This window comes from Agelaius tricolor, unplaced genomic scaffold (genome assembly GCF_023055355.1).
Source record: "Agelaius tricolor isolate 1412-34295 unplaced genomic scaffold, bAgeTri1.0.p SCAF_6, whole genome shotgun sequence".
NCBI lineage: Eukaryota > Metazoa > Chordata > Aves > Passeriformes > Icteridae > Agelaius > Agelaius tricolor.
The window spans coordinates 23,634,448-23,661,665 of NW_027269266.1; the positions used below are offsets into that span (position 1 = coordinate 23,634,448).

A 27,218-nucleotide genomic window follows, 5' to 3' on the forward strand; every position below is an offset into this window, starting at 1 on the left:
TCACAGAATGAACTAGGTTGGAAAAGGCCTTTGAGATCATCAAGTCCAACCTATGACCAACACCATCTCATCAACTAAACCATGGCACTGAGTGCCTCGTCCAGCCTTTTTATAAACATGTCCAGGGATGGTGACTCCACCACCTCCCTCGGCAGATGATTCCAGTGCCCAATCACTCTTTCAGTGAAGACTTTCTTTCCTGATGTACTTCCCCTGCTGCAGCTTAAGGCTGTGTCTTCTCGTTCTGTCAGTGGTTGCCTGGGAGGAGAGACCGACCCCCAGCTAACTATACCAGCTTGTAGAAAGTGAGAAGGTCACCCTGAGCCTCCTTTTTTCCAGCTCCCTCAGCTGTTCTTCACAGGGCTTGTGTTCCAAGCCCCTCACCAGCCTCGTTGTCCTCCCCTGGATGAGCTCAAGCATCTCAATGTTCTTCCCAAACTGAGGGGCTCAGAACTGGACGCAGCACTCAAGGTGTGGCCTCACCAGCACCGAGTACAGGGGTAGAATGACCTCCCTGCTCCTGCGGGCCACACTATTCCTGACACAGGCCAGGATGCCACTGGCCTTCTTGGCCACAGGGGCACACTGCTGGCTCATGTTCAGTTGGCTAAAAGGCCAGGTCCCTTTCTGCCTGGCCACTGTCCAGACACTCTGTCCACCATTGGAAGTGTTCAAGGTCAAGCTGGATGGGGCGTTGAGCAACCTGATTGAGTGAAAGATGTCCCTGCCTATGGCAGGGGGTTGGATGTGATGATCTTTAAAGGACCCTCTCAACCCAAACCAGTCACCTACCTGTTCAGAAGTCTCCCAGTCCAGGAAGAGTTTTAGATGTTTCCATGATCAAGCAAGAGGATGAGCCACTCTAAGGGAGGAACAGAGTTTCTCTTGTGCCATCTCAGGGTATTCCTCAGCTAGTGAAGCCTGAGTAGAGACTTGTGAAATGAAGCTTGTCCTTTCAAATCCAAGCCTATGCCTTTCAGCTGCCTCACCCCAAGACAGATGTGCTGCGCCAGCCTGCAGAAAACCTGATTCATGGCTTCATCCACAGCTCATTGCCAAAAAGCAAAAGATTTCCGTTGACTTCACTCAGTTTCACACTGGCCCCTGGGACTCAAAACACACTGCAAAACACCAGTGCTCTGCTGAATCTGTCAAGGGTCTCCTGTGTTGTTAGAGCCAACAGGGCCTCACTGGTTGCTGCCAGCAGGGAATTTGGCCCTCTGTGCCATTTCCAGCATGGATGTTGCAAGATGACGGTTAAATGATCTTGAGTTTTTACTGATAAAAAATATGTCAGACTTCTTGGAAAACCCTACCTCTTGTACCACTGCCAAGTGTTTCCTTCTCTATTGCTACCAAGTTTTGACTTCAAATGGAACTTTCTAATTACATCACAAATATTATATCATGCAAATTTGGAACCTGTTAACATAGTCCAGAATAAAATAACTGAAAAATAACAGACTACAGCCTCTTTTCATTACACTCCGAAGGTCTAAAAAGTTCTGAAGTATAAATTCTCAATCCTGTCTGAGTATTGAAGGACAGATGACCTCACAACAGAATGAGCTGGTTGCCTAAAGAAGCTGGCTAATCCATGAGACATTATTTCTATCTTCTTCTGTTGGCATCTTTTGTAATAGTTTATTAACAATGATTTGTGTCCTATTGAGTAAGCTGTGTTTGTATAACACCATTGGCGCTACATTAGCTGAAGCCAAGGGTATTCTGGCTAGCTAGTCACAGCTATCAAATGCTTGGAACTTGATTTTCGCTCTTTTCTTGCTAAGAATTTTTAACAAATATTTTGCTGCAGGGTAGAGAAAATCCTAAATACTCAACAGTATTGTTTGCAGGACCAGACAGGCATTTCCAGCCAGATGAATATGTTTGATGTGCTTCTGTGGTGGAAACACAATGACATCTACTGGCCAATGAAGATGGCTGTCAGAGTGTCTGCGGGAGCACAACAGCCCAGAGTCGACTCTGCAAGGAAAGAGCATGGCATTCTTCTGAGAGGCAGGATGACAAATCAGAGCAACACCCACAGATATCTCAAGAAATACAGTAGAGATTGAAAAACAGAAAATATAAGGTATTTTATCTAGGTACCACTTGTTTATTGTTAGTTGAAAAACAAACAAACAACACAAATCCTCTGATGGTGCAAATTTTCTCTATTGTCCTCAGTATTGCCTGTCAGAGTTAAAAAAGTTAAAGCAATTTACAGTGGGTGTAGCCATCTAAAAATCACAAACAAGATCCAGAATGCACAAGTGCCTCCTCTCCTCTTAAAAAGAGGGATGCATGCAAGCAGGACTTTCTGATACTCTGAAATGACACAGTTCTGCACAGCACTGATAGTAGTGTATTTTTTTTCTCTTAATATGATGCAATCTCTGTAAGTCTTGTGCAGAAGACTATACCTAATCAACCCCAAAGGCATGGTGCTCCAGCAGTATGGTATTTCTCTTGCAAACAGTGCTATTAAAAATAAATAAAGGAGACAATCAAAACTTGTCTGTTTCTGAAACTGTGAATGCTAACAATAGCAATGAATTGAGAATGAATTTTCTACCAGCTCATACTTCTTATGTTCAAAATGTGTATGATTTTGAAATCCCTTGTCTTCTATCAACTCTGCTTCTATAATTTTTAGTTGTGTTGCCTCAACAAGAGGATGCAGTTCAGCAGAACCAGTACCTCTGAAAATCATCATGCTTGCTTTCTAAAATGGATAGGTTGTGCAATTTACTCAGTAAGTGGCACTGGGTTGGAAATGTTATACAGCCAGTATATCAGTGCAGCATCCAGAAGAGGAACTGTGTGGAAAAGAAGGCTTTGGCTTCCATTCATGGAAGCAAATCAATCCAGAACTAAGGAATACAGCATTGGTTAGATCCTGTCCATGGTTTACAGGCTTCTAGGTGGTGACAAGAAAATTGAGGCTGTCTAAAATTAATGAATATTATGCATGGAAGTAAGAGTAGCAAATATGAGCAATGCATTAAATGTGGTCACGGCAATCCATGGAGACTTTAGTACCATTTCATGTTGGGTTTAGCAGGAGTCAAGAATGTGCTTGAACTGGAGCAGCATCTTGTATAATGTAAGTGAGTGCTCCAAAGCTCTGTACAGTTTTGCATGTCACTCCCTCACTTAGATTTCATCCCCTACAGAGGAGATGAGGGAATGTGAGCAAAAGGATTTGACCCTAATGTCACAACCCTACTGCTCAACAATGGGCCTTTCACAGTGCTGTTGCAAGGAAGAAAAGAAAAGGGGAGAAGGGAGATGGCATAACACAAACAAGCAAAAAATGGTTCAGTCTGTGATTATAAAGGTCTAAAAGAGTCCTCCTCATAGCAATAAAGAGGAAATCTGTGATAAAAGTGGTCTGACCATCAAAATATTGCAGGAAGTCCTTACCAGACCATATACAGCAGATGATTCCTTCTGTACATTGTATAGCAATGGGACAACTGTGGGCTGGCTTTCCCTCCTCAAATAATTTCAGAATTATAAATCGTCAGAATTGGCATTTGAATCCTGACTGGCAGCATTCAGGATGCAGGACAAAACAGAAATGTGTATATCTGTGAGGCTGCTTGTTTGCATATGTCATCCTAGATTTCGGTTCTGAAAGGCTATATTCTATTGAGACAAGAAAGCATAACCAAGAACAAGGAAATGTCTTCCATATTTTTCTGATATGTGAAACTTTTATAAACAGAGCTCTTATGGGATGTGAATTGTCATGTTAAACATAGTGACACCTAACAGCGAGTAAAAAATAAATCAGATGCAGATTTCTGGGCTGCTGTCCTCTGTCACCACAGCATCCATGCCTTTGACAAGTGGTCATGTATGTTAGTGGTTTTCACACTGCAGTAACTGGGATGCAGCCTGAAAACAGCCAGTGTGATACTCATGTCCCTGTTCAGTGCTAATATGAACCCTATGTCTTTCATGCTGGCAGGCGGGTGCACCGTGTGTCCATGGGTGCATTCCACAATAATTCTGGGTAATATTTATTACCAGAATAATTACTAGGGAATAATTATTACCAGGATAATAACCAGGACTCTGTGGAGTCCCCCTAGTTATTGTCTTCCCTCATTTGACTTTCATTTACATTTCCTATGAATGTACTTACATAGAAATATTAAAAAATATTTGTTTAGATAACAAAGGGTGAGCTTTGTTGTTTTTTTTTCTTCCTTTCAACCCCCAAAAATCTGCTGACTGTCTTGGCAAGCCAAGAAGATGTTCACTGGTAACCTTCACTCCCCCTCCAAAAAGCACTGCACTGCCTGGGTTATTTGTTTAAAGAGATACTGTCATGCCAAACTGGGACCTAAAGATAGCAACTTTAAACACAATTCTTTTAACAAAACAAAGACTCCTGGAGACATTTCTATGTTTATAATTTCCAGTGGATACAGGGGATTTTCCTGAATCCTTATTACAAATAAACATCTTCCACTCAGCCAATCATCCCAGACAATGCAGCCTTATGCTCCCTTATGCATGGGAGTTAGGGAGTAAAAATTATGAGAAATTCATTACTTAAACTTGAAACGAATAAACTAATTTTGTTTAATTTGGAAGAGTGAGAAAATACAGAGGGGCAGCTAAATACTTAAAAAATATTTATGAAATCTCAGAAAGTAAAGGTGGGAGGGTTAAGTACTCTGGTGAAAAACACAGTTGGAAGAACATTTGTCCTCAGATGTGCCAGATCAGGCTATTTCCAGTTAAACAAAGTTAGGAGGAGCCTTTTACATAATTTTCTTCATTCCTGTCTTCAATACAGAGATCTGTTTGCATATGTGGATGCATAAATATCTACCTTCTCCATATACATATGTAGAGATGAACCAGAGAACTTTGCATGCACAGAACTGCAGTCTCCATCTGCAGGATACACCTCAGGACTGAACCGCATTATTCATTTTGTGTCCTCACTTTGAGACATCCTGGAAGATCCTGCTTTTTGGGAGTACAGAGCCTATACCATCCTTGGGACACTTAATCCAGACTCTAGATGTGAAGAACACTGTTTCCAGCCTTAGAGCCTCATTTGTCAAGCCTAGAGACAAAACTCCTCTAGGACATGCAAACTGAGCACAGGAACACCCTGGGTGAGGGGTGAAGCCAAGAGAGGCAGGTGAGGATGCTGATGTTGAAGCTACTCTCATCTTGCCTTGATCCCTAGCTGGTCCTGGGTAAATCTCTTCATTGTCTTCAGCAAGGAGGCACCCAGTGAGGAAGGGACAATTACTAGACAGTGAATAAGCCAACTGCAGAATGGCTAAACAGCACAACCATGCTAATAATTCTTGGCAGTTTTTCATCCTCATCTCCTTTAAAATGTATTTTTTTCATCCTGTGGCAACATTCAACTGCCTTTCTCTGGTCCTGCAGTGTGGCACAATGCTGAGATTTGGCTTACCATCATCTGGAGATGAGATGGATAGAATAAAAAACTTCCACTTTGCTAAATGACCAAATACAAAGAGTTGTCTTTGACCACTTCCCATCCTTCTCCACCCTGAAAAGACCAACCAGAAAATGGAACAGGATGTATATAAAATATCCTCAAGCTTGTAAGCATCTCCTCATAGTTGGTGTTCATAAGACTTTTGAATGTTTCAGCATATCTTTAGTTCTCTTTGATTTTTCTGAGGTTATATGGGTGGTTGCTGGCAGAATTACACAAATACAGTCTTCACAGCTCAGCAATCCTTGCATCCAGATTTGGAGCTCAATGTGGGTGGCATAGGAGTAGATGCCAATAAGAAGGCTAGGACAGTGTTGTTACTTTCAGAAGCTAAATGACTCAGTACAGAGCCTTTGCAAGCAGCAATTAAAGAACCAGAAGAATGTTTTGTAACTACTAAAGAGTAAGAGGGAAACCTCATTTTTTTGTAATGATGTTTTATTTTCACTCTTTAATGAATGTTTTAATCTTGCCTTAAGATATATTTCTGTTGCTGAATGTGAGATAGAGACAATCAGTATCTTTCAAGTCTTTTGCTGCTAGGGCATTTCCACCTTTGCTGTGGGAACACCTTTCAGTTCATTTTAGGGTTAAGGCTTCAGATCTCAGTAGCTGCACGTTCCTGTTGTTGAAAGAGCCTCCATAGGATGTATAGAAAGCATTTACTAAAATCCTCATAGGCTTTAGGTTGATTTGTATGGGTAATATATCTGACGATGATGACAATGATGTATTGTCCAAAAAGTTTTAAATAAAAACTGACACACTGATAAGAATGTGGAATAATACAAAGTTGTCCAAACCTCAGAGACAATATCAACTATTAGCTGAAGCACTGAACTGAGACACAGGAAAGCCTTAAGTTGTTGTACCATCTCTGACACTGTCTTACTGAAGGCTAGGTTGGCATGATGACCCACTTTCTCAAGTTTCCCATGTGTTGAATGGCGATGCGGTACTCTCAGACAATCTCAGTGTACCTGGAGGCACATTTTGATAGGCAAGTGTGCAAAGCAATCAGTGAATGTCAAGTACACATGCACAGGACACTGCTTATATTGTGGAAAGTACTTGCAAGAACTATCAGAAGGAAAAAAAGAAGGCACATATTAAAAGCCTTAAAAATCTGATTACAAAGTAAGCCAGGAAAAATGGTTTTGTTATGTTATTTCAGAAAGTTACAGTAACAAAGTTTGGTGTGCGCTTGTGTGTGTGTGTGTGTGTGTGTATTCGTGTTCATGGACACACATACCTGAGTTTGGAGGGGCATGTGGGGGTAAGTACATGTATATACATTTTCATAAAACCAGGTATATGTACATATGGCTTATACTACTTGTGTGGCATATCTATTCCTTTGCTTGTACAGCAGCACATGAATCAAACAGACAATACTTGAAAAGGAATTGAAAGTATTTACTGACAGCAAGAGAAATGATTCATGTTCTAGTATCAGAAAAGTAATTTTTGATTTTGTTTTGCTTTTTCTGAACTATCACTCTAGTGTTAAATATTTCTCAACTTGCTGTTTACCAAATTTCAAGTGTCTGTTTGGTTAGCTGAAGAATTAAGCTTAGGATCAGTCTGCAATAAAAACATATTTCATGGGTTTCATACCCTCAGATTTCTCTGAATTGTGTTACAAAAAGAAAAAGATTTAAAACTCAAGAACCAAAAATTGCTTAGCAGTTTCACAGGGAGGGAGGAATTACTCCAAATTTTCACTGTGAAATGTTCCAGTTATTGTCACAACTAAGTTTTCAAGACCATCATCATATCCCAGTGGATTTCCAAGCATATAAAATGCAGCTCTCCTAGGAAGGTTGAAAAGAAGGGGTATTATCTGAAGACCTGTTAGACCAATTGACTTCAGACCTGCTTGGATAATGATGCCTCTGGCTCTGGTGAGGTGTAACAATTTTCAAAACATGTTGGAGATGCCTGTGGATTTCAGAGCACTTTGAAATCCAGGTCTTTAATGAGAAGTTTTGCTCCCAGGGCATAATTTTGAAAGCAGAGTGCAGGAAGACAGTAAATGAGTCCCAGCAAAGCCCTCTGGAAGCTGAGAAGAGTACAGTTTTGATATATGAAGCTGAACAACAGAAGGGGTACAATTCTGGTCCTTTTGAAGAATTTCTGAAGTGGTGATCTCCTCAAGCACATCTTTTGATATCACAGCCTGATATTTTAAATAGACACTGTACCCTGGACCTAGATGGGATTCTCCAAGTTTTCAAGATGCCACAGCAATCATATGAATTTTAGAGCTCACAGAAAAAGCATCTGTCCTACAGAATGTCGTTTCCACCGTAAACTCCAGGAGTACATTGCTGCACCATTAAACAGTTTGCTTTCAAGATTAATTTTAAAGGATTTTTAAATGTACATTATCTTTACACCCTACTAATGAATATAAAAAAAAAATTTAACTTCTATATGGTGGGAAAATAAAATTGGAGGTTAAACAATGCTAGGACACTTTGTAATTGCTATATCCCATCCGTGAAAAGTCTCCAACTTTTTCCTTTCAAGAGGTTGTGACCATCCTGCTGTCTAACACATTAGAATGAAACAGTAGAAAATTTTCCCCTACATTTTGGTCTGTGCTTTCTATAGCACCTGGAGCTGCTACTGCTCCATAGCGTACAAGAACAAGTTATCTTTTGACATCTCAGTTTAAAAGCAAATCTCAAAGAAGTCAAAAACCAAATGCCACTTCCACAAAGCAACAAGCAGTTTGTGATCACTAACTTGTTTTCAGTCTAAAAATTATTCCTGTGGCACCTTGCAAATAACTTTTGTTTTGGTTTAGGAGAAGTGAAAAGCCATTATTCACAAAGCAACAGCAATAAACTCACTATTAAAAACCATATCTCACAGAGATGATAATTTCAATACTAAGAAATGCTAAATGTCCTTTGATCACCACTGATCCTGCCTTCAGGTGGTTTGGGGAGGGGGTGGAGGGAGGAACTGATTAACAGTGATAGTGATGTTGGATAAAAAGGGTTCAAGGAACCTTGAGTATTTATTTAAATCCTTTTAAATAATCTTTTTTTTTTCATGTGGTATCCTATAGTTCTATCCTGAATCCCAACCATTAACAGAAGATGTTATATCAAGAAACCACATAGGAAAATCCTGACTATCAAGAAATGTAATTACAAATATTACCAGATCCAGTGAATAATAAACCTTGGATGAGTAGCCATCCAGATACACCCCCAGTTTGCAGTGTGGTGCTGAGTTTCAGGGCAGGGAACACAACAAAAGAGCACAAACAGTTTCAGAGCTACACAGTTTCATGTTGGATTTGTTTTCCTGATTGATTACAACATCAGAAACTGGATAGAGACAAGAGATGCCTATCCAAGGCTGCACATCAAAGGTGATGCCAAGTGTTTTAACGTGAGGCCAGTTAAGTATTCCAGAACTTGGCCTGCATGTTAAATTGTCCTGGACAGACTGGATGTATTCAGAAGCTTTTTAAAGCACTAGAGACCTGAGATGGAACATGTGCTTTGCTGATACCATAATGTTTATGCCAAAATAATGAATGATGTTGGATTATGCATGCTTCATTTTAAACAGCAGACAATGATCTGGATTTGTGAAACAATAACAATGTTATAGCAAAGCCTTGAACCTGAAAACATGTAACCACTGAGCATGGTAAAAGGAGAAATACAAACACTCTCAAATTTATGTTTGGCTTTGAATTTTGTGGGTTTGACCTGCTTTCTGCTCTACAGTGTGCAGCACTGCCTGGACACTTGCAGCTGCACCTCCCATGGTCAGTGCAGTCAATGGCTTTGTTTCTGTCCCAGTGGGAAGGTATGGGCTCCCAGACCAGTAAGAGCCACAGGGCTCATGCTTTATTTGTGACATGTAGTCTGCTATCTGTAGATCTTAAAAAAGCAAGAAGGGATTTCCAATTGATCTGTGGTTACTTGGTGGAGGGAGGGAGGGAGGGAGAAAGAGAAAGCACAGTCTTCTTCCCAGTCCCCTTTGGCTCAGTACTAATGCCAAAACTGAAGCAGCCACACAGAGAGCAGAGGAAACTTAAAAAAAACTTAATTAGGGAAGAAAGCAAACTAAATAATACTATGGTCTGTTTACTTAGAGCTGCAATGCTGCCAGAGAAACCTCACAGCTTGCATTTGTAAGCTATGCTTTTCATATAAAACATATTTAATGAAAACAGGAGACGGGACAACAAGCTTTCTTCTAACTTCATTTAAACATGTTTATGCTGCACTTTAAATTCCTCTTGGAATTTAATATGAAGCTAGGCTAAAACTTTGGAAGTGATGCAGCCTGGCTAGCTTTATTCCCTGAGTTTAGGCTTCAGGGCCTGACAGCACATCATCTAGAGCTCCCAGAACCCGTGGATGCCACTGTTCAGAAGGGGTTTGCTTTTGCTCCCCTCCTGATGCCTTGAGGCTGGGCTACGTTTCTGCAGTCACATATATGTGGTCTCTTCTGCAGCTTTTCAGAATATTAGTTTTTTAAATTTGATCATCTACTCACTTGTTCTGTTTCTCCCCTCTCTTAAAAGCATCAACATAAAAATTTCTGTGCTCTTTCTGTGTTATTCTGGAAGGAATTTTAATGGATTTGTGGAAGCATCTTTGCATGGCTTTAAGTTTTACAATGACTTACTAAGTAGAACAGGAAAATGAAGCCTTACCTATGAATGGTGCACACTTCATATTATATTTGAAATAACGAAATGTATGCTTTCAAATTTTATTTATTTCAGCATCAGCATTCTGCTCTTAATTAATTTACTATGTGAATTATGAGCAGAATATTGCATCTCTTACAGAATTTGAACCCAGTTAAACAGAACAGCACATGTGGCAGATTAACCAAGTGAACTAGTACTGTATTTACTAAAAAGATTGTTCACAAGAAGACACACAGCAATTCCAAATAAATGACATTTTCAAATTCTGTTTGAATTTTCAAAAGTAGAAGAAATTTTTTGCAATATAGGCAATCTTTTGGATGCTTTCTTTGAATGTTGAAAACAACAACAGCTTAAGGATGAAAAGATTTCCAGTTCAGAGCCTGACTTGGCACCATCTATAAAAGATGGTGTAGGATTTTCCCCCTAAAACCATCTTCCCTGCCATTACATTGAGTTTTGATGCTCTTTAATCATTCTATCCAAAATTTTAATTTTGAATCAGTTCACTGAGTAGAACCCTTTAGAAAATTTCCACTGAATGCTAGATGTTTCTGAAATGAGATTAAAGAAAACCCTCACAAGGTTAATCGCAACCTTCTCTTTTTCTTTCACAACACTTCCCTGAGACATGCTGCTGCCTGTGTGCTTTGAAATCCAGTGCTGGACTAGAGAGAGGAGATGAAGGTGGGGAGATGGTGAGCAGGAGGGTCCACGTGCAAGCCTGGCATTCCTCCAGGCTGATGTTGCCTACACTTGGCTTGCTGCAAAGCTCTGCTCTCACATATTCAAGCAGAAACTTGGTAGAGTTTGGTAGCTAAATACTTTGAATATTTTGGCACGCTTGGCATCTTTCATGTCTGCAGGAGGCAAGCAGAGCTTCCTCAGGAACTGTCAAAAATTTGTTTTGGATAATATGGATCATATGTTTCAGATGAAAGTACAAGAAATCCTGCAATGAATGAGCAGCTCAAGCATAAGCTGAAGCAGAGCAGAACTTCCTTTGAATGTCCAAAAGCTACCAGCATGCCAAGCATGTAATTGACTGTAGTCCAAAACCAGCTGACTGTCTCTCCCTTCCAAAATTGTCATGTGCTATATTTATTTCATCAGAATTGTGTTCTATTTGTTTTCATTCTACTATCAGATGCATGTGTGAGTGAGTACCTGAAGCCATCCTGATGAGCTGCACCAAATTATGTTTATTATGGCATCTTTTTTCCTCACTGAAATGGAGCTTTTGGAAGAAAATCACCTGTCTGGCTCTCCCTACCATGCTCTGCTGACCAGGCTGGAGCATACCAAGCACAGGCTGTGTGCAGAACTCTGGGCCAGACATGGACAGGCAGTGTCCAGCCTCTGCAGCCAACAGCAAACACCACTGGTGCCTTCATCAGCTCTACTTCCCCAAGCCTGGGGAAAGAGCTGGTCCAGTTTTAGCAGCATCCACCTATAGTAGGTTGCATGTCCAACTTCTGCATGGATTTTGAAGCAGACAGTCCCGTTCTAAGACTGATTTTGCTTCTGTTGAATCAAGGACGAAACTCCACTCCATTTTGACAGAGGCAGAAGCATCCTCAGAATCTCTAAGTACCCAAAAAATGACTTTTTTCTAAGTCATTTATGAAAGTATTAATTTTATGTTTATGTTTCCTACAGAGCAGGGGTAATTCAGTGTCTTTTTAGCTTATGAGGCACATTGGAAGGTGCCACAGAATGTTTAGTAGACAACTTGTGCTGTCATAACAGATCTTTCGCTTGGTTTTTGAATCTGCCTTGGTCTGGAATAGCATGCAAAAAGAAACTGTCTTGAATATATTCAAATACTTAGAGAGCTTATTAAAAACATAATACTTCTGAAATGAGAGATGCAATTTTATTGTGATCTGCACAATGCAAAAAAAGGAAACATGGAACAGGGCTATACTTTTTTTTTAATAGCAGGAAATTAGACTGTACTTTAACATTAATCCACAATTTAGAGAAAAGATTGCATATTATTCTGGGGGGGTATATTTTAAATATGACAATACAATTTAGCTTCATCAGGAGTACCAACAGTTCTGGAAAGAAATACCACTTCATTGCATTCTATATTTAATCATTTATTTTGATTCACAAAAAGACCTTCTCTCAGGATGCTCTTGATAATTTAAAAAATTACAGCAATTATACCAGCTCAATAAATACTTCAGCTTCATCTTCTATAGTCAACATATTACTGCTAAAAGGAAAAAATAAACATGGAAGTGTTCCTCCAGTCCTTCTATATTTGGAATTAGGACTGTAGCAAACAACATGGCCACTCTGACAGATTCACAGGGTCAAAAGCTCAGAAGGATGGCTAAGAAACCACTTTGCATCCATGCTTTACCACAGATTTCTTGTATATCCTTGGGAAAAGGCTGAGATGCTACTCACACAGTCACTAGTCATGCAAATAGAGATTTAATATATTGGCTAAGTCACTCCACCTGCCTTTGTGCCGACCTATTGCAGGGCTGACATTGCCTCCCCAGTCCCAAAGGCACTATGATGGAGCATGGCACAAAGCCACTCTGGTAGGATCCACACTTCTAGCAAAACAAACACTGACCCAGTGCTCTAAAGCACAGTCAGGTACAGAATAATCCATTATGGGTTGTCTAATAGGCCCCACAGTAGTACAGCCCTCTATTGACACTTGAAAGGAAGTAGTGCTAAATTGCCTCCACCTGCCGTAAAAGGAGTGGGATGAACACTCTCCTGAGGTGCCTCTTTCTTTGATGCAAGCTAGGAAGTGCTCATGGGCTGTGGAGCACCAGGAGCAGCAGGACAGATGCCCCAGTGCCCTGCACAGAAGCAGTGCTGCCTGGAAGCAGAGGCAGGCACCACCAAGAAGCAAGCAAAGGAGTTGCACTTGTGTGTTAATTAAAATTGTATCTGGATTCAAAGTGTGGCACAGACATTTTGAGTACTGATGACTGAGAAGTCATTATATGGAAAGAATACCTCTAATATTGCATCATGTCTTAAGGAGTTCTGATGGTGAGTCTGTTTGTGCCTGTACACAAAGAATAAGGCACTCAATTGCCTCTGCTGCCTCACCACATTGCTGATAGTGCAGAGACCTCCAAGGACTTAGGCATATAAAAATTGTTATTAGACAAAGACTGACAACTTAGACTGTTATCAGCATCTTGATGAACTTACAGCTCTATCTTCTGCTCCACGGGGAATTCATTGATAAATCCTCACTCCCCTCGCAGAACCTAGGGAAGGTGCAAGGATGAGGCTCAAGAGCTGCAGCTGAAGCAGCCTGGAGGTGCAGAGATGCTGCAGGAACCCTCCTGGGCAGGAACCACCTGCTTTGGTCTCTGTGGACAGAAAGATGAGATGTAAGAAATGTTGACGGTCACAGATCGGCCTGAGTTGGTATTTGAGCCTGGTGAGTATCTGAGAGGCAAAGTGAGTGCCCAGCAGAGGGCTTAGGCAGGCCATGGAAGAAGAGGACTCCTAAAAACCACTCAGGGTGGATGTAGCAAAAAAAGCTCTCAATGTGCAATATGACATGGTGGTCAAGATATAATAAAATATTTAAATAAGTTCTCTAAATGAATGCACCCTGAGATGATTCAGAAGAATTGCATCACTGCAAATAAGTGATACAGCAAATCAGTTTTCGAACCTCAATCCTTTTAAACTGTGAACATATTGAAAGACATATGGTAGACAAAATACTTTAGGTCCAGAAATCTTCCCTGAAAGAAATGTCTGCAGAAAACACAGTTTGAAAATATGAAACTGTACCAATCAATTTGAGGATCAGGCTGCCTCTGCCAGGGCCCAACTGCTCACTCTGACAGCACCACTGGCAGGAAAAGGACAGGAGACTGTCATTGAGAATAGTGAACCTGTAAGTATTTGCTTTTATTTCAGTAACTTTGTGTTACTGGGAACTTCAGTTTTCCATCAATGAAGTGCTTAGGACAATAAATAAAGAAATAATAATCAGTAAAATAGCCTGTACTTTGCTTTTTACTCTGTTGCTCTCATATAATGACTTGTGCATTCAATGAGGCAGTACATTTTTGTCATTTCCTAGTATTTTAGTAAAACTTAATGCTCCCTGGCCCTATGGAAATGTTTCCTTTTTGTTTTGAATCATGAGTAATTTCACTGGCTGGAAGGAGCTTAACACTCACCCGCAATGAGGCAGGACTTTTGCCACTGCTGCCACTGCCTGACTCTGCTTTTTCCATTATATCTATGGCTGCTGACATTTGAGGGTTTTTCCACATGGGTGAGTTGGAAGTGATGTTAAGCTGCTGAAAAAGCTTTATGGAGAGCTAAGGAGTTGGAGTTTGAGCTGTCAGTGGGAGGTAGGAGAACGCAGGAGTGTTCTCGGTAGTGACAACGCGGTGGCACAAAGTCCCACGGGGGCAGTAAAGGCTTCTTGCTATGACTCCTCTCGTCTCATAGTGAAAATGCAAGTAAATCAAATTTTAGCGTATGATGCTTGGGGCTTAGTGGCCTAATTAATTTGTGCCACATTCTAATCTGGTATAAAGTACACATTTCATTCTTCTGGTGGTGAACCTGGAGCCAAAAATGAACTGATTTCTTTATCTAAGGAAATAAGTCTTATGTGAACATCGCGATCTCTGCCACCCGCAGCCGTCTTTGTGAAACAACATCCTCCATGTATTCTTCAAAGTACTATTTGCAACCCCATTGCTCGGTATCGCTCTAAACGCCACCGGCGAGACGCAGACTCCACGTTTGCGAGCAGGACCGCCCCACACGGGCCGCTGGGCGCTGCTTTGGCTGCGGCGGGGGAGGCGCGGCCCGGCCCGGCCCGGCCCCGAGGGCCGCCCCAGGGCCGCCATGGCGGGCGGAGCGCGGCGCCTGTACCGCCGCATCCTGCAGCTGCACCGCGCTCTGCCGCCCGCCCTGCGCGACCTGGGCGACCGCTACGTGAAGGAGGAGTTCCGGAGGCACAGGGCGGCCGGTCCCGCCGAGGCCCAGCGCTTCCTGCGGGAATGGGAGGCAAGTGCCCGCCGCCCCGCGGGGCAGGGACGCGGCGGGGCCCGGCGGGGCGCAGGGCAGGCCCCGGCAAGGTCAGGGGCGCCGGGCGGTCGCAGCTGCTCGGGTGTCGGGCTCGGTGGTCTCAGAGGTCTTTTCCAGCCCAGCTGATTCTCTCTGCTCGGGCATGCTCCCGTGAAGGGCGAGCTCCTTGCAGAGCTGCAGAATGCCTTGTGACTCCATGTCTCTAGGCAGGTTATTTTCTATGGTTCTCAGTGCCTTGCCTCGAATGTGTGTGAGCACACACAGGTATATGTAACAGAGTGGCCTCAGTTATATAATTAGCTATGTATAAATATATAAATAAAAGCATACGCACAATTATCTGTATGATCTATAATAATGCATTGTATAAGTATATATAAATATTTACAATGACATACATAACTAATTGTATAATTATAATTAGCTAAGTATGGGTGTAAATAGCTTCCCTGTGAACTTGCATTTGATTTTGGAGTAGCATTTTTTCATTGTTTCTTAAGGAAGTAAGTCTTATGTGAACATTGCTTCTCTGCTTAACACCCCTTCCCCTGAACTTCCTGCCTGGTTTCTCCAAGGAGAGAAAAGCACATCACTCCCAAGTGACGAGATCGTAACAAGTTTCACAAGCAGCAGAGGAAGGAGACCTGTAAGGTGCTTTCCCCACATGCCTGGACCCCAGTAGCTATCAGCATATTAACAGGTCACCAGGAGTCCACGTGGCAAACGTATAGGCACTTCACAGAGGAGAAGCTTCAGTTAAAGCATGAGCACAGCTGCAAGAGACAGATGTATTGACAAACTTCCCATTCATTTTCATGCTCCTTGAACTACTGGCTTGGTAGTACTTTTGAATCTCAAAACTGGTTTCCTTTCTGTGGAAGGAAACTCTGTTCGGCTTTGCAGTGGAAGGTGGTTAGCAAAGGCAGCATCCATTGCCTCCCAGCTTACCAGAAGAAGGGTCCTGGGGGAGAACTGCCCCATCCCTTCTACCTGCAGTAGCTGAAATCTTAGGGCTTAGAGTAACTGGGGCATCAGGAATAAGCAGAGAGAAGACTGCCTGGTGTTCTCTACAGAGGAAAGGAATAAATGTATTTTAATTGCCTCTTGCCAACTGATAGATCCTCAAATCAGAGAAATTTGTATCAACTTCTCAAATGCCTGGTGCTATTGTAATTTTCAATTGCCGTTTACTTAATACTGCTGAAATGTTTCCGCATCACTGCTTTCAATTTTAACATGAGCTAAAGAGACAAGTTACAAGTTACTATTTCCAGTGCTAAAATCTTCCTTAAAATAGTTTTAGAAAAGGAAGGAAATGTTTACATTGAAATATCTTTAGCCATTTTTAAAGTGAAGTATACAAATAGTGAAAATGTTTCTCAGTTCTGAAATGTTTTAAAGGTAGATTATAGAGAAAATGGTGACAAAAATTAGACTACGAGTAACGAATTGAATTTTGAAACCTGACATTTAGTGCTATTAGCTATGATATGTTCAAGGAAAGGAAACTAATTTAATAACTGTTTTGAGTGTGTGAATATAAAGAACTTTGCAAATATGTCTGTCTTCTAACAAGATGCTGGGAGATATTAGCACGTAGTTAATGTGTCTCTTCTCATATTTAATTTTTGTTTTGTTCTGGGGTCTTTTTTTCACCCAAATAATAATTTATTTTGAGTGTGAAATTTGAATCAGACTTTCACATTTTTGGCGTGTGAGACTTGCTTTGCACCTTATGTTATGCTGTGTTTCCCAGCCCCATGAAGACTTGAATGAGGTAATCAAGGAAAGTGGACTATGGACAAACTGGGATTAGGTAAATCTGGGCTCTAATTACATACTAATTAATTCATGTTGGAGTCAGTCCTCTGGCCTGTTTTTGGCTAAGATATAGTTAGTTTTCTTTGTAGTAGCTTGTTCAGTGCTGTATTTTGGATTTAGTGTGAGAATAATGTTGGTAATGCACTGTTGTAGCTGTTTTTAAGTGTGCTTACTCTAAATCAAGTATTTTTCAGATGCCCATGCTCTGCCAGTAAGGAGATGCACAAGAAGCTGGGAGGGAGAATGGCCAGGACAGCTGACCCAAAGTGGCCAAGTGGATATTCCATACTATACAACCTGTAGGATGTTCAATATATAAACTGGGGGAAGTTGGCCATGAGGGTTGATCACTGCTCAGGCATGGGCAGGGTATCAGTCAGCGGGTGGTGAGCAGTTGTACTGTGCACCACTTGTTTCTCTTGTATTTTATTTTTTGCACCCTTCCTGGGCAGTTGGACACTCTTTTGAAACAGGTAGGAAGCTCCAGGACAGGTCTTGCAGGACACACCAGCATAGCTGTGGAGTGCTTAGATTCTTGCCTAAGAGTCACCCAGTTAGCCACGAGGGAAGCTGAGATAATGCTGCTGCTCATGTAGCTTGTACCATAACTGTGCTTCTTGCCTCTAATTTTATTAAATGAAACAAAAAACAATCAAACCGAACAAAAAAATCCACCTAAACAAATCACTACAACATTAATACAAACTGGTTGTCCTGTTAAGTTTCTTTTTTTTTTGGAAAAATGCATGCTTACAGCTCTGATAACAGTATTATGGCATGTTGCATTTCCAACTTTTTTCTTCCCAATTTGCTTGTTCATTAGGCTAAGCATATACCTTGCTGTATGCACATTGGTGTTGTCAATATTCAGCTTCCATCTGGAAATGTTCTTTTCTCATACCTTCTGTAGAATGCAGGGCAGGGCATCTGGTACAGAATGGCATGATATCTCATGTTACAGAGAATTAGTATTCTTAACTTTATGTTAAAGTAATATGTCTTGATGTATATTTATCAGAGGGTAAAGATTATGGATATGATGATTGCAGTGATGTTTCTTGACTTTGAATGAGGATTCCAGTATGAAGTGTAATCTTAATAAGTCATCTGAAGTGCTTTTTGAATGAAAATTTCCAAGATGTTGTATTTTAACATGAAACTCCTTGACTATTGCTAAATCTCCTCAGGCTCTCTTTGGGTAGTCAGACCTTCTGGGTGCACCTGAATATAGTTCATAGCCTGTGGTGTGCTTTCTTGTCCTCCAATATTTGATTCATACTAGCTGAACATTTAGAAAACAGGCCTGGGATTTCAATCACATTGTGGTTGCCTCACATGATGCCCCTGCCCCCCTTGCTATTTAAATTATGTTGAGTCAAGGGAGCTGGGCATATTAATTCAAGTTTGTAGTCAGGTGGAAGTCAGCCTCTTGTCCCAGGCTGTGGTTGCTGTCCCAGCCTCAGGGAGGCTGTGTCATGGGGAGGTTCAGGTTGGACATCAGAAGGAATTTCTTAGCAAAAATGGTTGTTAAGAACAGACTGCCCAGGGAGGGGTGGAGTCACTGTCCCTGGAAGTGTTCAGGAGATGACTGGATGTGGCACTTAGTGCCATGTTTTAGTTGACAAATTGTGTTTGATCAAAGGTTGGGCTCCATGACCTTAGAGGTCTTTTGCAGTCTGAATGATTCTGTGATTGTGTCTCACAAATGGAATAAATTTCCTTTATTTCTTATGAAACAGAGTGGAAAACCTATAGGGAGATTTCTAAGATCAGCTTTAAAAATAAAAGGAGGAGAAACAAGAAGTAAAAAGCTCCGAGATTATATTATTGTAGGATGTGAGTGGTTCATGTTGTTTTCCTGTAAAGGAGATGAGAAGGGACCTCATCTTGTTTAGAAAGCACAGGAATTGAGGGATTTAATGTTAGAGCCAACCATGCAGATGGCTAATGAAGTTTTGTAGGAAACCTAAGCTGACCTATTTGCACTTATAAAATAGGGAAACTATCCGTTGAGTATTCTTGGAAGAGTTTTTAAGTGGGTAGCATCAATAGTAGACTGCAAGTCCATATGTGCTCATGTCAAAGTAGAAGAATATAAATATTGTGGTTTTCCTATCATTGGTATTGGATTCCTAGTTTGTGTCTGGAAACCTGCTGGAAAATATTAAAGAGGGATGATACAAAGAAAGTGAGCTTTGTTGTTCAGGAATTATGCTTCTTCAGGTAGATTCAAATTAAGCATATAAATTATTAATATATGTTCCTATCTATTTTCTAAATAGTTAATATTTTAATTAAAATAATTGGTACTCATTTACAGGAGACTGCTGATATAATTAGATTGATACTGATTATTATCTTGGAATGGTATTGAATTAATGTTGACAGGTATGATAAGTCAGTTCAGCAGTCTTCTAAATCACGGTAGCTGATGAGAATGCTTACATAAGATAAGTAATATTAAGATAGTATTGATTACTTCATTTCAGATTGCAATAGGTTCAATATTCAGCTAAGTAATTTCAGTAACAATTTGTTTCACATTTAAGCATTAATTTTGAAAATGACCATTTTGTACTTGGCTTTTTTAAAAAGCCTGACCCTGTAGATGAGAGGGCCTGGACTGTCACTATGACAAGCAGAATCATTCTGCAGAATTACACAACATTTTCTCAATTTAATAGATTGAATAAATTGCCTTTTGAAATTCTTTGGCCACTCTTGACCTTTGGAATCTTTTTCCAAGCTTTCAAATGAACTGTCACGTAGCCTCTCAGGAATGACTAAATTTTTGAATCAGTGCATTTGATGCAATACAAATAATTGTCATTCATCAAATTTATTTTCAGTTGCCTGCGTCACTTGAAGTATTTACTTTGCTGGGAAGATTGTGGGATGCTGTCATATCTCAGAGAATAAAGTTGTTCTGATATGTCTTTTTCTGCTCATGAGCAGATACACTTACAGAACTTTTTGCTTCTTAATTTTCTGGGCAAGTATAATCTTCCCTCCCCATCTTGATTTATTTTTAAACTACTAGCACTCAAAAATATGTTGGAATGTTGAGTGGAGAATTTGAAGAGCAAATAGTCAAAGAGGGTGGAAGAGGAAATTGTGGCCAGTACTGGAGTCAGACTGAAATGGGAATGGGATGTGTGGGTTCCCCTTTGTGCTGTCTTTCAGCAAATAATGTAGGTAGTACAAGTATAAAACAGCTGCTGGCATTCTGAATTCTGCTCTCAGTTTCAGTGAAGTGCATTATATAAGAGATGTTTTCTTTGCCTGACAAAGAAATACATTTTTTTGGAAGTAAAATATGTCTTTAGGTTTTTTGCCATTTTATTACTTCTATTAAAGTTGTGAAATAGGATTTTAGAGTAGTATTTCATTTTAACATTACTGGATACATTGGAATTTGCTTTTAGTGATTTTTATGGCTATCTGGATGAAAACCTTATTAAGAGTAAATTCCTACTGAGTCCTATGTTTTTATCCCCCACTTAGGGTGTTCACTAGTTATTAATCTGTAAGAACTAAACTGTAGTCAATTTCCTGTATTTTCTTTTATATTTCTCAAATGGTAGGAAGGAATTTTGCACTTTTCTGAGAGCCAGGGAGTTGTGGCTGATAAACTGAAGAGCATTTGGGATTAGGGCATGAATGGCTGCAGGAAATCAGGCTGCTGCTCTGACCTGGTGTTCCTGGTAGCCTGCTTGGTTGTAGGATTTGAAGTCTAACTCTGATGAAATTTTGCCTGGATGCACCCATGATTTGGTGAGTGTCCTGAATTAGTATTTATGTGCAATTGCAAAGGTTGACATTTGTTGTGAATCCCAACATTTGTTGTGAATCCAGTTTGTTGTGAAGTTTCATGCAAATGAAACTCTTTCATATTATGCCATCACTTCCATCCTTTCAGTGCTCTTTCAGTTTTGGCTTTAGAAGCAGGAGCTGGTGTCTGCTTCTCTTCTGTAGAGAGCTCAGACAGTCTGGGAGCTTTCTGAAGTGGTGAGACTTGGGGTAGCCTGGTGGATACCCACTGCCTTGTGCATGATGCACACCCATTGCAGGAAGGGGAATTTGTTACTTCTCACCTGGAAAGCAGCATCATTGTCCTTCAGGTTCACCTGGCCACTGCTGAGACCAGTGATTTTTTTTGCTGGGTTGGTTGTTTTGTTTATTTTCCCCCCCTGTGTACATGCTGGTTTTAGACCTTTACCGTATTTTCTAACTTCAAAATTTTATAAATTGTAGCATCAGCATTCTCAATGCTTCTGTCATGTTACTATGCCCATTATCTGTATGCTATCATATCTATGATTGCATGTAGCTAGTCTGTAGATGGCTCTTTTGATAACTGCTTATCTGCTAGTTGAAGTTTTTATTTACAACTGTTTTGACCCAGCAGGAAATCACATGCAAGTCAGAGGGGTGACATCCAACAGTAATGTCAGTCACTTGCTTCTGCCAGTCACCTCAAGTACAATGCAAGTATAAATACATGATGTGCAAATAGGTTTATAAATTTCAGATGGTTTCATAGCATGCCTTGGATATTTAAAATGTGGCATGAATTGAATCCCTGAACTGAATATTCTTGGCAGAAAATAGCAATTTTATTAGTTACAACTTAGGTTGAGAAGTTTAAATTGCTGGAGAAGCGGGATGCATCTCTAATGAGTGTTAACAGTTTACTCCTTACATTGAATAGCCCTGAGAGGCCACATTTCTCAGGGCTGAAGATACTCTAGAAGTTTTGTGAATGTCTGCTCCATGAGCAGAGACCTGCACCTTCCTAATGAGTACAGGTTAGTGACAGGCAGTGTGAGAACAGGTCTCTAAATAAGAAAAGAGCCAGACACAGTAAAAGCAGAACCAGTAATGGAGCATTTACAGAATTGTCAATTTAAAAGGTAATTCAGGTTTCCATCTAGTGGTGGTATAAAATTCTATCCAAGCCATATGAGGCAGCATGTGCATAGCCATGTTCCTAACATACCATTGTACTGGTGCATATGTGTGAAACTTAGGGAATCAAAAGCCTTTATTGTGTATAAATTATATATGTAATAGCACATAATTCTCAAGACCTCCAGATTTTTTTAAGTCAGAGCTGCAATGACCAGCAGTCTGTTATTTTGTGCATTCAGATATCCAAATACTCTTTGAATGTACATTTATCTTATTTGTTGTGAATGAGGCTGATTCCTCTTTTTCATTATTCCATGACAGCCATTTAAAAACGTTTAACTTGACACAGGTTATTGAGAGCAAATGGGTTTCTTAAAAGGTTTTCTCCAAGTTGTATCTGTGCAAGTATGAGTTTTGTTCAATTTCTTGCTTTCTCTTACATGTAAACAAAACAGAAAAAAAAAGGAAACGGGAACAGATGAGTATTCTGATTCTTGTGCCCCAGTGTTTTAGCCCTATTTTTAGTATTTAAAGTATTTTGCAGTAGAATTCAGAAAACCTGCTAGATTATGTTTTGAGATGAGAGTTAACAGTGATTGAAAGATGGACCAAGCACTGTGATGCTGCAAGGATGTTCATTGACAAAAGGCACAGATATTTAAATTGTTTCAGCTTCTGCCTAAAAATTTCCAGTTGTTCAGTCTTTGTGTGATTTAGTACATAGCAGGCCATAATGTATATTTTTTTCTTTTGCACAATTACTTACCACAGCAGGCTGTTCTGTTCTTTGGGAGGGGGACACAGTTTCTGCAGGTCCTTCTTTATGTATCTTTCTCACTTTCTGCAGTTCTTTCTCACAGCTTTTTCTCACAGCTCTTGCTGTACAATCTTCAGCAACTCAAGAGTATTGTTCATGTCCTTTAGCTAATTCTGCTCTGCAACACAAGGTATCGAGGTCTGAACTTTGTTGCATTTTAAGACAACGCAGTATCTTAAACACTACATGGGTCAGACAAACAAACTGAGTATGAATTGCAGTTGTAAAGTTATGAGGATTTCTGCTTGTTTGTATTTTATTGACACCTTCCTTCTAGCATTTGTTTGGCACTTGTGTGAATATTGTCAGCATGTAGTGTTTTGTAAGCATGGTAGGTTTTTTTACCGCCTTGTCAGTGCATTTCCACTATCAACACTGTAAACACTGCCAACTTTCTACAAGTGCTGTCAAGTACCATATTTTGTAATTACTGCAATAATATTATGAGTGCTGTAATTGCATATACTGTATAGATGTGCCTTTCTGTCCTGTGTAGATAGAAAATTGATATTTTCTTCAAGTTAAAATTGCATCTGGAGCACATCAGAATAATTGTTTAGAAACTGTTTTTTTTTTTTTCTTCTTCTTTCAGTGTAATGTGAGGTTGCACAAATAGTGTTATGCATATTGGAGGATTTTAAAGCCCCAGATTTTTTATATAGAGAGCTATACTTAAGGCATACTGATGTGTACCCATTGAAGAATGAAAGGGGTTTTTTACACAGTTCACTGATATTAAAGTAGTTTAATTGAATATTGTTTTTTGCAAGAAGTTGAACCTCAGATTTTGACCTTTGACCTGATGATCTTGTATTTAGTGGCATCTTTATCACCATTCATGTTGCTTTAGCAGTCTTTTGTATGCTGAGAACTTTGGCTGTTTTGAGACTGAAGCTGACTGTACTTACAACCATACATCTTCTTTCTTCTTGGTGATGTCCTGCTTTTTGTGCAGCTCACTCCTGGGAATCCATCAAGCAGAAAATTTCTGCTGAAATACATTTTGTTTCTTTGTCTCAAAGCTGCTAATTTCAAGCTGTATTTTTTAAGGATATAATTTAGAAAATATATTTAATCATAGTGTCTGATAAAATGTTTGAGCTTCTAGCTTTTAAAGGTCGTTTCCAGAAGTAATGTATAGTAATGAGGTATTTCTAATGAACAAGTTAGAAATCCTACTAGAAGCATAGTTACTGAGTGTTGGATTTTAGGCTTACTGAAATGTGGGAGGGTTGAGTCCTGTTAATGTCCTGGTTTTTATTGTTTCAGGGGTATTAGTGAGAGACAGAGCAGTCTAAGATGAAAAAGAGCATGATGCACTTTTTTCTTCACTGCAGTAACTAGGTAAATTTGTAAAATACCTTCTAAATTGATCTTGCAGCCATATTTCAAAACTAGCTAACAAGAGACACAATGTAGATGCATCTTTCCTTTCTCTGTGGGAATTACTGAATGGTGTAAACTTGATAAACTGGTTTTATACAACTTAATTGGTATTTTTTCCTTCCTGCTGAACTATTCTATTCAGTAATTTAGAGGAAATGAACATTAGGTCACTGAAACATTTTTTTTTCTTTTCTTTTTTTTTTTTTTCTTCCTGAACCAGAAGAAATGTGGTGGAAGGGTTTAAGTCCCTGTCACCATTGCTTCTTTGGAGATGTCATGGCTGAAGGTGTTGGGTGGTGTTGGAAGTATTGATATTTGCTTTTTTTTTGCTTATTATTTCTCTCGCTTATTGGAATAAGCCAGAGAAACTGGTTTATTTTTTTGTGGGCCATCAAATACCATTTATCTATAACCAGTTTATTGCTTCTTATGATTGCATAGTGAAAGCATGTGGTCTTTGTTGTAGAATTTGGATTATAATAGGCAGTCTGTATTGAGGTAAGAATTCATATTACATTAGCAATCCTTGAGACTTCCATCACCTTCTGACTGGAGTCTGTAATGCCCTTATGTGTAATCTCATGGCTGATTTTTGACCTGATGAAAGAAGTGTTGTTCACAAGTTTGCAGTTTTTAAAGTGTACACATGATGGCAGCAAATACTTAGGTAGAGAAGCCTTGTTCCTATGCTAGAAAAAAGAGGCTGCTGAATTTTCTAATACAAACTAGAATTCCTACAGATTCACTTATTGTTAAATTATTTATTGAAGTATATATTGAGAATTGTTAACTTACTGCTACAAATGTTGAGAAGGCTTTTCAATTAGAAAACTTTACTGGGCTTTCCACCTGGTTTAGTCATAATGTGCTTTCTGGTTTGGATTTGCATTGGTAAACAGCACTCTTGGGCACAGGGTGTGACTCTTGTGGATGGTGCTGGGCAGGGCCAGGGGTTGGACTGGTCCTTGTGAGTCCCTTCCAATTTGGCATATTCTTTGATTATAAAATTCAGATCAGCTGTGGGAGTCCCCAGGAGGGTAAGCCCAGAGCAGATGGAGCCTCAGTATGTAGATGCAAAACTCTTTTAAAATTTTATTTTTGTCATAATGTATCTGTTGAGTTTTAAAGCAATTATATTTTCGGAAGTGTACTGTAATAGCCCAAATACAAATGTTTTTTCTACCAAATAAAAGTTTTATTGCTAGTAATGTCACATTTTAGATGCTGTTACAAAGTATGTTAGTATTGCATAGTACTGTTTAGAGTAGGAAGTTTGCTATAAAAATGAAAATATAGTATAAAATATTATTTACCTGCTTTTATTCCTGGATGCCAATGAAACATTTAAATTGAATCTCTTTCTCTTTCTTTGCCCCTTTCAAAATGAACATGGCATATGTCAGTCATCCACCATGATATTTTAAGCCAGAAAGTTACAGGTTGCCACAGTTCCAATAATAAAACCTTGTGGAAGGTGTAGGTCAGCTTTTGGCAGTGGTACAAGCAGGCTGCTCTAAAATTAAGGATATTTTGGTTCATGTTCAATTACTTGTTCTGTCTACATACTTTATTTGCAGTAGTTTAAACTTGATTTTATGCTTAGAATTAATTTTAAAGTGTTTGGGAAATCATGATATTCTGTTGTTTTCTGGGCCTTTTAAATTTGGTTTATTGTTCACAGTGAAGTACCCTGGTGAGCTATTTAACATCCATTATTACAGTGAGTCATTTTAGGAATTTATTTAAGAGATCCATGATGCGAAGGGTTTTAATTAAATAGCAAACATGTCTTTTGTTCTTCAGTTCAGCTGCTGATTGAGAAGTGAAAAGAAATTTCATTGGTAGCACTAGCAAATGTTGTTCTGGTTCATGGACAGTTCAGTACCATCAGTGTAACTGAAAGGATTTACACTGTTGGGAAAAACATTATCATCCTGTCAAGAGGGAAGTGAGAGTTGCTTTGTGAATAATGTCAACTCTGATTTGTCTTTAAAAAAAAAAAATTATTTGTTTTACTGGTGAATCTGATTTTTGTGGAGTCCCTGTCTGCCAGCAGATGCCACTCCTCAGCAGCAGAGTGTTTCCCAGACTTCACCAAATAGAAGAAAATAATTGTGGTAGACCCTTGCCTTTTAGATATAAAACAATTAAATATTTATATTGCTATAAATATGTATAAACAATTAAATATTTATATTTTACAATGGAGCTGTTTAAGGGTTTGTTTCCTGCTGATGCATTAAACCCCAAGGCTGCAAAAATGGTAGTGTGTGAGGTAAGATGCCTTTGTTCTTCAAAGTATTTTAATTGAACAGAGGTGACCCAGAAATCCTTTGGGGCTCAGGGAGCTTCATTACAGAAGGTGTAAAGGTGTCTGTGTTGGAATTGCTGAAAAGATGTAATGAGAAAGCCTTGGAAACTGAAGTCTCAATGGCTTGCAATAGGCCAAGTCCTTGTAAAACCTTTAAGCATATGGAAAAGCAGATGGCCCAGTTATAAGTGTAAGAAGGAACTAAGAAGTGAAAATAGACAAGGAAATCCTGGTAAGAATATTCTGTTTATAATTTCTAAATTTTGAAAAGATATTGTGATTATGTGTCCTGGGACATGAATTATGACATATTGCTATCTCTAAACTTCAACAGCCAGTGTTTTTAGCAGCTGGTGTTTTGGATATGGGCAAGGCCTGCCTTGGCCTCTGTAGACATCTGCAGTAGAAGACTATTTTGATAATTGTCAAATATGGTTGGACCACCAGACCCTGAATTGAGATGATGGGTGTCACCTTTACAGCCTCAACCCCTTCCATCTGTCTGCCAGAAATGGAAATACTCCTGATATAGCAGACAAGTTTTTGACTTTTCACACAGAATCACCTGTGTGTGTTGTTTCATTCTAAAGGGTTTTGATTTATATTCCTGGTGAGAGAAGATATGTTTTATATATATATATATCTATATATATATGTGTGTGTGTGTGTGTGTGTGTATATATATATATATACACACACACACACACACATATACACGTATTACGCCTCC

At 39.6% G+C, this 27,218-nt stretch overlaps 1 protein-coding gene across 1 annotated transcript in view; it reads left to right on the forward strand.

The window, feature by feature from the left end:
• The first annotated feature begins 14,939 nt into the window (after positions 1–14,939).
• SDHAF3 (succinate dehydrogenase complex assembly factor 3) overlaps positions 14,940–27,218 on the forward strand; it is a 28,854-nt gene continuing 16,575 nt past the window's right edge. Inside the window, exon 1 of the mRNA XM_071429046.1 lies at positions 14,940–15,221. Coding sequence (XP_071285147.1) covers positions 15,060–15,221 — 162 coding nt within the window. The 5' untranslated portion in view covers positions 14,940–15,059. The remainder of the gene's footprint in view (positions 15,222–27,218) is intronic.